Genomic DNA, 11,138 nt, shown 5'->3' with positions numbered 1-11,138 from the left:
GTTACAGAGATCTTGGGTCAGACGTAACAACCCAGTGTTTGGGTAGTTTTGTGTTACAGAGATCTTGGGTCAGACGTAACAACCCAGTGTTCGGGTGGTTTTGTGTAACCCAGATCCTGGGTCAGATGTAACAACCCAGTGTTTGGGTAGTTTTGTGTTACAGAAATCTTGGGTCAGACGTAACAACCCAGTGTTTGGGTAGTTTTGTGTTACAGAGATCTTGGGTCAGACGTAACAACCCAGTGTTTGGGTAGTTTTGTGTTACCCAGATCCTGGGTCAGACGTAACAACCCAGTGTTTGGGTAGTTTTGTGTTACAGAGATCTTGGGTCAGACGTAACAACCCAGTGTTTGGGTAGTTTTGTGTTACAGAGATCTTGGGTCAGACGTAACAACCCAGTGTTTGGGTAGTTTTGTATTACCCAGATCCTGGGTCAGACGTAACAACCCAGTGTTTGGGTAGTTTTGTATTACCCAGATCCTGGGTCAGACGTAACAACCCAGTGTTTGGGTAGTTTTTGTGTAACCCAGATCCTGGGTCAGACGTAACAACCCAGTGTTTGGGTAGTTTTGTATTACCCAGATCCTGGGTCAGACGTAACAACCCAGTGTTTGGGGAGTTTTTGTGTAACACAGATTGTGTTACAACAACCCAGTGTTTGGGTAGTTTTGTATTACCCAGATCCTGGGTCAGACGTAACAACCCAGTGTTTGGGTAGTTTTGTATTACCCAGATCCTGGGTCAGACGTAACAACCCAGTGTTTGGGTAGTTTTTGTGTAACCCAGATCCTGGGTCAGACGTAACAACCCAGTGTTTGGGTAGTTTTGTATTACCCAGATCCTGGGTCAGACGTAACAACCCAGTGTTTGGGGAGTTTTTGTGTAACACAGATCCTGGGTCAGACGTAACAATCCAGTATTTGGGTAGTTTTTGTGTAACACAGATCCTGGGTCAGACGTAACAACCCAGTGTTTGGGTAGTTTTGTATTACCCAGATCCTGGGTCAGACGTAACAACCCAGTGTTTGGGTAGTTTTGTATTACCCAGATCCTGGGTCAGACGTAACAACCCAGTGTTTGGGTAGTTTTGTGTTACAGAGATCCTGGGTCAGACGTAACAACCCAGTGTTTGGGTAGTTTTGTGTTACAGAGATCCTGGGTCAGACGTAACAACCCAGTGTTTGGGTAGTTTTGTGTTACAGAGATCCTGGGTCAGACGTAACAACCCAGTGTTTGGGTAGTTTTGTGTTACAGAGATCTTGGGTCAGACGTAACAACCCAGTGTTCGGGTAGGTTTTGTGTAACCCAGATCCTGGGTCAGACGTAACAACCCAGTGTTTGGGTAGTTTTGTATTACCCAGATCCTGGGTCAGACGTAACAACCCAGTGTTTGGGTAGTTTTTGTGTAACACAGATCCTGGGTCAGACGTAACAATCCAGTGTTTGGGTAGTTTTTGTGTAACAGAGATCCTGGGTCAGACGTAACAATCCAGTGTTTGGGTAGTTTTGTGTTACCGAGATCCTGGGTCAGACGTAACAACCCAGTGTTTGGGTAGTTTTGTATTACCCAGATCCTGGGTCAGACGTAACAACCCAGTGTTTGGGTAGTTTTTGTGTAACACAGATCCTGGGTCAGACGTAACAACCCAGTGTTTGGGTAGTTTTGTGTTACCGAGATCCTGGGTCAGACGTAACAACCCAGTGTTTGGGTAGTTTTTGTGTAACACAGATCCTGGGTCAGACGTAACAACCCAGTGTTTGGGTAGTTTTTGTGTTGTCTTTTAAATTGTCTAAAAAAGATTTAAAATACATCTATCTTTTATAAACACCCAATTTATACACTGAAAAATTATTATTAAAAAAAGAAAATTTAGTTTCTATATATTTTTTTTTACTTACCACAGTAATGTACAGTTACATGTATAATTTTTTTAATTTTAAATGATTTTCTCTAGATTTTTCTACAGACCTTCAGAAACAAGTACACTAACTGTACAAATTAGTTTATTAGGGACAAAACTGTGGTGGAAAGACCGGAAGAGTTCTGTGTCTGTAAAATTAACGCTCTTTAGTCACAGATTTGGGAAAACATCCGTGTTTACATCAGGTGTTTCATCAAAAGTGTTTACAAAGAGAAAGAGACGCTGGACACGATCAACACACACACGACACACACACACACACACACACTGCAGGAACCAACAGGCTTTTAATCAGGAGACGCCAGAGAAACACTTCACAATATTATATTAGTCATAATCATTATACTGAATACATACAACACATATACGCAAAATCACAATTTTGATTATTGAAAAACAGTCTTAAAAACTACAAATAATATATATATAAAATATTTTTAGTATTTGAAAAATAGAGCTGGAAATTCAAGATAAAGTGAGGAATCCTGCATAAAAATATAACCATAACCAAATATTCACCATTATATAAATGGAATAAAACATCAGTAAAATATATATTTTTTTTAGGAGTTTGAGCACATACTGAAGAAACACTTGGCAAAACAATCACAAACAAGAGTTTTCTTTTGGTCCAGAACTTCAGGTCATAATCTGAGGAAGTTAATCTGCTTTAACATCGAGGCACTTGAAATATTCCAAACCGTTTCAATACTGACTAAAGTTCACTTCTCTCTGACAGTGAGTTTTCATTAATTAGCTATACAGTACAGGAGATTAGTTTATTACAGAACGTCTGCACTTGACGCACTCATTAAGTGAAATCAAAATGGACAATTATAGTTTTTATGGACATATTTATTCGAAATGATTTATGTGTGCACATCATTATTGTGTTAATAATCTTGAATCAGAATAACTTGCAGCATCTCTGATGATGTGGGCGGGGCTATAACCTGTCACTCACATGAGATCAGCCAATAGCAAACCACAACCATCCAATCAGCTCCCCCCAGACACAATCAAGCCCCGCCCACATGTGTTCTCGTTCCAGAAGCGTTTCACTCGATATACGACACAATAGAGGAGAGAAGACCAGCACAAAGACCAGTGTGTGAGAGTAGGTGATCAGGAGAGTGAACGCTAGAGGTCGTAGTAGTCGAGGTGAGCTCCCGAGGGGTACGTGTCCTCCAGCAGGACCGTCACGAGCTTGCTGACGGACTGATCACAGGTCAGGAGCTGGCCGCTAGCATGCATGACGCTAAACGTGTTCCTGAGAGCGTCGTCAGCAGAGCTGCTCCTCGCCTGGAGCTGCATGTCCGTGTCCAGGGGCCCTGCGGGAACGCCACCGCAGGAATCAGGCACAGTTAGAAAAGTTACTAAATCATAATTGAGAAAAAGTTAAAATTATGAGATAACATTCTAAATAACTTTCTGTCATTATGGACTCATTTTTTAAAAAATAAATTATGGCATACTAAATCGTAACTATAAGAAAAAAATTACGAGATGAAAAAAGTGAAATTATGAGATAAATTTGAATTTTGAAATTCTGACTTTTTTTGTCATAATGGACTTTTTATGTGAAAATTGCAAAATGATGACAAATCATAATGAGATGAAAATATACATTTATTTTGTCAAAATATGACAAAAAAAGCTTAAATTATGAGAAAATGCCAAGTCATACTTGAGAAAAAGTTACAATTATGAGATAACATTCTAAATAACTTTCTGTCATCATGGACTCATTTTAAAAAAAAAAAATGATGGCATACTAAATCGTAACTATGAGAAAAAAATTTACGAGATGAAAAAAAGTGAAATTATGAGATAAATTTGAAATTCTGACTTTTTTTGTCATAATGGACTTTTTATGTGAGAATTGCAAAATGATGACAAATCATAATGAGATGAAAATATACATTTATTTTGTCAAAATATGACAAAAAAAGCTTAAATTATGAGAAAATGCCAAGTCATAATTGAGAAAAAGTTAAAATTATGAGATAACATTCTAAATAACTTTCTGTCATCATGGACTCATTTTAAAAAAATAAATTATGGCATACTAAATCGTAACTATGAGAAAAAAATTACGAGATGAAAAAAGTGAAATTATGAGATAAATTTGAATTTTGAAATTCTGACTTTTTTTGTCATAATGGACTTTTTATGTGAAAATTGCAAAATGATGACAAATCATAATGAGATGAAAATATACATTTATTTTGTCAAAATATGACAAAAAAAGCTTAAATTATGAGAAAATGCCAAGTCATACTTGAGAAAAAGTTACAATTATGAGATAACATTCTAAATAACTTTCTGTCATCATGGACTCATTTTAAAAAAAAAAAATGATGGCATACTAAATCGTAACTATGAGAAAAAAATTTACGAGATGAAAAAAAGTGAAATTATGAGATAAATTTGAAATTCTGACTTTTTTTGTCATAATGGACTTTTTATGTGAGAATTGCAAAATGATGACAAATCATAATGAGATGAAAATATACATTTATTTTGTCAAAATATGACAAAAAAAGCTTAAATTATGAGAAAATGCCAAGTCATAATTGAGAAAAAGTTAAAATTATGAGATAACATTCTAAATAACTTTCTGTCATCATGGACTCATTTTAAAAAAATAAATTATGGCATACTAAATCGTAACTATGAGAAAAAAATTACGAGATGAAAAAAGTGAAATTATGAGATAAATTTGAATTTTGAAATTCTGACTTTTTTTGTCATAATGGACTTTTTATGTGAAAATTGCCAAATGATGACAAATCATAATGAGATGAAAATATACATTTATTTTGTCAAAATATGACAAAAAAAGCTTAAATTATGAGAAAATGCCAAGTCATACTTGAGAAAAAGTTACAATTATGACATACTAAATCATACTGATGATGAAGTTACATTTATGAGATAATTTAAATTATGATATGAAAAATCTACACACATATGTTTTAAGTCAAAATTACAACACACTATTTTTTTTGGGTTGTATTGTCTGGTTTTCCTTGTATTCTTAAATTTGTACACTATGTAAAAAATTTAAAATAAAATATATAAAAAAACACTAAATCATGGTTATAAGATTATGAGATCTTTCTATGTCATTATTGACTTTTTATGTTGACTTTATTATTTAAATGTTTGTCATAGATATGATGTCATAATTGAGATTTTCCATCTCATCATGATTGTTCTCACTGAGTGACGCCTGATGCATGTGTGATCGTGATCAAACGCTTGAGGACTTTAAACAAACCCAGAGACCAGAGCGTTCGTCACGGTCGCGCTACACTGACACACTCCTCCTCCGGCGCACCGATACACATCACACACTCGCCACAACACATCACAAATATGGGTTTCCACTTCATAGCGAGTAAACATCATGATTAACTCTGTCGCCGAGTTTTTCAGGCAATCCGTGTCTTGTTTCATATCAAAAGCATCAAAGCACAAATATTTTTTTTTAATAACTCATAATTAAATATGATGACTTTCTGTCATAAATGGACTTTTTGTGTTAAAAAAATGCAATTATGACATAATAAATCATAATTATGAGATGAAAAGAAATTAGAAATTATGAGATTATGACACACACACACACACCAAAATGTATTGGGCACCTTCAACATTTCTCACATTATCAGTTTATTCGCTATAGTTTATAGTTTACTTTATTTTGCTCTCCTCACTCACAGAAATGAACTATAGAGTCCTGCACACACTAGTAGAAACATAACATTATATCTGGTGTCTGATTAATGTTTGGTTTGCCTGTATATATGTTTTAAGTCAAAATTAAAACACACTAAATTATAAGAATTATATTACTTTCACTTTCTATGTCATAATTGACTACATTTTTGCCATAAATATAACTTAGTAAGTCATAATTCCGAGTGTAGGCTTTTCATCTCATCATTATGATTGATCTTCTTCGCTCTGGAGAACAGAATCGCCAGAAAATCTCATTTATACAGTTTTTCAGCCATCACAAATATGGTTTTCCACTTCATAGTGAGTAAAGATCATGTCTAACTCTGTCGCCGAGTTTTTAAGATGTGCAAAAATACAGAAATCTGACACTTTCCACTAGGGCTGGGTTGATAATATTGTCCAAGTATGACAAAAGGCTTCAATTATGAGATTATGGCAAAATTATGCCAAGTAGTCATAATTGAGAAAAAGTTATTATGACTTTCTATCTGCGTTGAAACACCGACATGTTTCTACGGTGGCCCTGAGCGGACAAACGCGTTTCGTCACTATGTTGCTCTTCATGATAAGAAGCTGCTAAAGTCAGCGAGTAAAACACTGACACAATGATGAACAAGCAACAATAATATTCATGATAACACCGTTTTACTGAATAATCAAGTAAACATCATTTCTTAATGTATCTTTGTAAAGAAACGTCATTGTTAACTAGCTACTCTCTGCTGTCTCAGATGACGACATCACTTCCTGTCGGCCACCGTAACTTCTGTGGGGTGCAGTTCACCACCTCACCACTAGATGCGCTGAAACTTACACACTGCAGCTTTAAGTGTGTCCACTGACGTGTGTGAAGGGAACGTGTGTGAAGGGAACGTGTGTGAAGGGAACGTGTGTGTGAAGGGAAGTGTGTGTGAAGGGAAGTGTGTGTGAAGGGAAGTGTGTGTGAAGGGAAGTGTGTGTGAAGGGAAGTGTGTGTGAAGGGAAGTGTGTGTGAAGGGAAGTGTGTGTGAAGGGAAGTGTGTGTGAAGGGAAGTGTGTGAAGGGAAGTGTGTGTACCTGGGGCGTAGTTGAGGACCCTGAGGTCCGGCTCCTCCTCGGCCAGCACGCGGAACATCATGTCTCGGGCCGCCTTCCCGCTGCAGTACAGGACCCAGGAGGGGAAGGGCCTCAGCGCACACAGAGAACTGACGTTCAGCACGACCCGGGTCAGACCCGACCGGCCCGGCACCGAGCGCAGGACCCCCGCCGTCACACACAGCGCCGAGCTCACGTTCAGCGACAGGTACGAGTCCACCTCACACACATCCGTGAAGTCCCGACAGCGCCGAGACACGTCCCCGAGAGAAGCTGCGCACACACACACAGCAGGATCAGGACACACAGACAAGATTATGATATTAAACATTTTAAATAAAAAAAATCTAAATTATGAGATTAAGACAAAATTTGGACAAAAAGTCAAAATTGACCAAAAAGTCGAAATTATGGGATAAAAAGTTAAATTATGGGATAAAAAATTCCTTATGAGAATTTTTTTTATAAAATATGAGCAAATAAGTATAAAATTATGAGATATAAATTGAAATTGTGATTAAAATTTTAAATTGACAAACTAAGTCAAATTTATGAAAAAGTACCATTTACGAGATAAAAAGAAATAATTATGAGAATAAAGATTAAAATTTAGATAAATGAAATTATGATATAAAAATATGACAAAAAAGTTTTAATTACGAAAGTCAAAATTATGACAAGTCATAATTGAGAAAAGTTAGTAAATCATAATTGAGAAAAAGTTGACATAAAATAAATAAAATTTGAATTATATTGACATTCTGACTTTTTGTCATAATGGACTTAGGCTATGTAAAAATCTTTTGAAATTATGACATAATAAATCACAATGACATGAAAAGATTTATGAGATAAAAAGTCAAAATATGACAAAAAATTTAAATTATGAGATAATGATAAAAATTATGCCATGTCATAATGAGAAAAGTTAAAATTATGACATACTAAATCATAATGAGAAAAGTTAAAATTACGAGATAAAATGTGAAATTATGACTTTCTGTCATGAAAAACCTTTTTGTGTAAAAAAAACCCCAACTAAATTATGACATACTAAGTCACAATTATGAGATGAAGTGAGATAAAAAATTAAATTATCAGATGAAAAATCCACACACACATATGTTTTAAGTCAAAATAACAACACACTAAAACATAATTATGAGAAAGAAAAAAATCGAATAATTACTTTCTATGTCACAATTTACTTTTTCTCATTATTTTAATTTGTATCATTAATATGACTTAGTATGCCATAATTGAGACTTTTCATCTCCTCATTATGATTAATCTCAGCATAATTTCTTGTGTTGAGTTATGGAAGCTTGTGCTCGAGCGTGTTCTGGAGTATTGATCCGCACCGGCGTTATTGGCGAGCAATAGAGTCTGGATCCCGGGATCGGTCGCGCAGTCTCGGGTCTCGGCGATGAGTCTCTCCACGCCCGCTTTACACCCGAGATCCGCGACCACACACCGGACCGTGATGCCGGGGTCCCCGCGGCCCAGATCCCGCTTCAGCTCCAGGAGCAGGTCCTCCGAGCGGGCCGAGAGCACCAGAACCGAGCCCGGGGCCAGACGAGGCGCCAAGGAGAGAGCCAGAGCCCGGCCGAAGCCTCGCGACGCCCCGGTGATGATGACCAGCGCTTTACCGAAGCCCGAACCCGGACCCGAACCAGGACCGGCGCTCATCCCGAACAAGTTGATCCTGACTAGAGCAGAGAGAGAGTGCGCGCGCGCTGATGTGTGTGTGTGTGTGACGTGATCAATTAGACACGCCCCCGGAAGACAGACGCCGCGCTTTATACGTTATGTATGAACAACGTGTTGATTCATTTATTTGTATTTGTTTTCAATAAAAGAGCCCCTTTTGAGTGGATGAATGTACTAAATATGTTGTTACAAAATCGAAAAAATGTGTGCAATATTTTAACTTAAGAAATCCTTATTTTTATGAATTGTGAACTTATTTACACATTTATTTTACTGGCTTTCTGTCTACTGCTTATAATTATATTATTGTTGTTTAATTCTGTGTTGAATTGTAACTGTATGTATTTGCTTTTATTTATGTTCAATAAAAAGCGAATGCGCTTTACACATTATGTATTTACAACGTGTTTATATAATACATTTTATTCTTTTAATGGCAAAATTCCATGTTCAAAACTGTAGTTTTTCCTGTAAAAAAGAAAGAAAATTAGCTTTATATTGACTATATTCGAATTTCTATGAAGCAAAAAGCAGTTAAAACTTAAAACTGTAAATGTTTTAATGTCTTTATGTAGATTTACATTACCCCCCCCCCCCCTCAGTATGCAACTCTGTTAATTTTTTTTTGTATACTGTTGTATTTCTAATTTTTTGTTAATAATAATTTTTCTTACAATGTGTTTATTAATTTATTAGTAATTGTATTTAATAAAAGAGAGTTTTGAGTAGATGTACTAAAAAGGTTGTTACAAACTCGAAAAAAGGGCAATATTTTAACTTAAGAAATTATGATTGTTTATGCATTGTTTTGTATGCGTAACTTATTCACACTTAATTGATTTATTTATTTATTTACACTTATTTATTTATTTTATTTCGCTCAACCTCTCATAATGAAATCAATGCTTCCCTCTAGCGGCCACTCATCTTATTACCAAATAAAAGTTCACAAGTTTTACAACACACATATAAAAAGTAATTTAGCAAAATTATTTTGTTATTTAACTAGTTAATAATTCAGTGTCAAATGTCGTTATGTTAAATACGTTATAATAATTCATTACATTTATATAGTGCTTTTCTCGGCACTCAAAGCGCTTTACACAGAAGTAGGGTGAATCTCCTCAACCACCACATTGTTATGTATGTACAATATGTTTATTAATTTATTAGTAATTGTATTCAATAAAAGAGCCAGTTTTGAGTTGACGAATGTACTGAATAGGTTGTTACAAAATCGAAAAATATATTTTAACTGAAGAAATGCTACTTTTTTATGCATTTTGTTTTGTATGCGTTACATTGTGAACTTATTTACACTTTATTTATTTTGTTCATTTATTTACACTTATTTATTTTAATTCGCTTAACCTCTCATAATGAAATCAATGCTTCCCTCTAGCGGGCATCGTATTACAAAATAATCATCTTATTACAAAATAAAAGTTCACACGTTTTACAACACACATTTAAAAGTCATTAGCAAAATTATTTTGATATTTAACTAATTAACAATTCAGTGTCAAATGTCGGCGTCATGACGACTTTTAAAAGAACAGTAAAACAAGTTTTTAAAAAGTACAGTCGCACTTTTATTATGAAATCAGCGCGCGCTTTCTGCCACCGTGTGCGGTTCCGGTCGGTGTGTGTGTGTGTGTGTGTGTGTGTGTGTGTGTGTGTAAGCATGGCGGTGGAGATGAGGCTTCCAGCGCTGCACAAACATGTTTCTCTCACAACATCACAGTCTCACCGGGACGACAAACACCTGGTGGTTCCCGGAGATGTGATCACATCTGACACGGGCTTCATGAGGTAAACACCAACCGGAACCGGAACCGGGCTGGATCTGATTCTGTAAACATCAGGGACGCTTAAAAGGCCTTGGAAATAGTGTAAACTAAAGAGTTAAAACTTTAATTGTTAATATCAGTTTTCCTGCTTTTCTTTCCAAGTCACAATTATGAGATAAAGTCGAAATTATTATATATTAGTAGTACTTATGTTACTACATTAAAGAGTGAGTGAGTGATTGTCACTCCTTATCCTCAGAGTGTGTGTGTGGCTCCTCATCCTCAGTGTGTGTGTGTGTGGCTCCTCATCCTCAGTGTGTGTGTGGCTCCTCATCCTCAGTGTGTGTGTGTGTGTGTGTGTGTGTGTGGCTCCTCATCCTCAGGGTGTGTGTGTGTGTGGCTCCTCATCCTCAGTGTGTGTGTGTGGCTCCTCATCCTCAGTGTGTGTGTGTGTGTGTGTGTGTGGCTCCTCATCCTCAGTGTGTGTGTGTGGCTCCTCATCCTCAGTGTGTGTGGCTCCTCATCCTCAGGGTGTGTGTGTGGCTCCTCATCCTCAGTGTGTGTGGCTCCTCATCCTCAGTGTGTGTGTGTGTGTGGCTCCTCATCCTCAGTGTGTGTGTGACTCCTCATCCTCAGGGTGTGTGTGTGTGTGTGGCTCCTCATCCTCACAGTGTGTGTGTGTGTGTGGCTCCTCATCCTCAGTGTGTGTGTGTGGCTCCTCATCCTCAGTGTGTGTGTGTGGCTCCTCATCCTCAGTGTGTGTGTCTGTGGCTCCTCCTCCTCAGGGGTCACGGCACGTACATGGATGAAGATCGGCTCACGGCGTCAGTGGCTGGACAGGTCGAGCGGGTCAATAAACTCATCTGTGTGAAGCCGCTGAAGACCAGGTGAGTTC

At 37.0% G+C, this 11,138-nt stretch overlaps 2 protein-coding genes across 2 annotated transcripts in view; one reads left to right on the top strand and one right to left on the bottom strand.

Annotated features, from left to right (window-relative positions):
- Nucleotides 1–3,056: 3,056 nt before the first annotated feature.
- Nucleotides 3,057–8,432, bottom strand: spra (sepiapterin reductase a). The gene is made up of 3 exons (XM_056245118.1): nucleotides 8,105–8,432; nucleotides 6,726–7,016; nucleotides 3,057–3,253 (listed from the first exon to the last, which is right to left on the bottom strand). The coding sequence occupies exons 1-3, from the start codon at nucleotides 8,430–8,432 to the stop codon at nucleotides 3,063–3,065; spliced, it is 810 nt and encodes a 269-aa protein (XP_056101093.1). The 3' UTR covers nucleotides 3,057–3,062.
- A 1,657-nt stretch (nucleotides 8,433–10,089) lies between these two features.
- exosc2 (exosome component 2) overlaps nucleotides 10,090–11,138 on the top strand; it is a 19,573-nt gene continuing 18,524 nt past the window's right edge. The window contains exons 1-2 of the mRNA XM_056245119.1: nucleotides 10,090–10,265; nucleotides 11,029–11,130. Of these exons, the coding sequence (XP_056101094.1) occupies nucleotides 10,138–10,265; nucleotides 11,029–11,130 (230 nt within the window). The 5' untranslated portion in view covers nucleotides 10,090–10,137. The remainder of the gene's footprint in view (nucleotides 10,266–11,028; nucleotides 11,131–11,138) is intronic.

The sequence above is a fragment of the Rhinichthys klamathensis genome, unplaced genomic scaffold (assembly GCF_029890125.1).
Source record: "Rhinichthys klamathensis goyatoka isolate OS25496 unplaced genomic scaffold, OSU_Roscu_1.1 h1tg001432l_1, whole genome shotgun sequence".
Classification (NCBI taxonomy): domain Eukaryota; kingdom Metazoa; phylum Chordata; class Actinopteri; order Cypriniformes; family Leuciscidae; genus Rhinichthys; species Rhinichthys klamathensis.
This window is presented reverse-complemented; position numbering and strand designations above follow the sequence as displayed.

What these genes read in the sequence shown, in the direction of transcription:
- spra (XM_056245118.1), bottom strand. Translation starts at nt 8,432, where the DNA reads ATGAGCGCCGGTCCTGGTTCGGGTCCGGGTTCGGGCTTCGGTAAAGCG. An exon ending in ATTGCTCGCCAATAACGCCG is followed by an intron (nt 7,017 to 8,104) that starts GTGCGGATCAAT and finishes GTGTGTGCGCAG; the next exon opens with CTTCTCTCGGGGACGTGTCT. An exon ending in GGTCCTCAACTACGCCCCAG is followed by an intron (nt 3,254 to 6,725) that starts GTACACACACTT and finishes GCGTTCCCGCAG; the next exon opens with GGCCCCTGGACACGGACATG.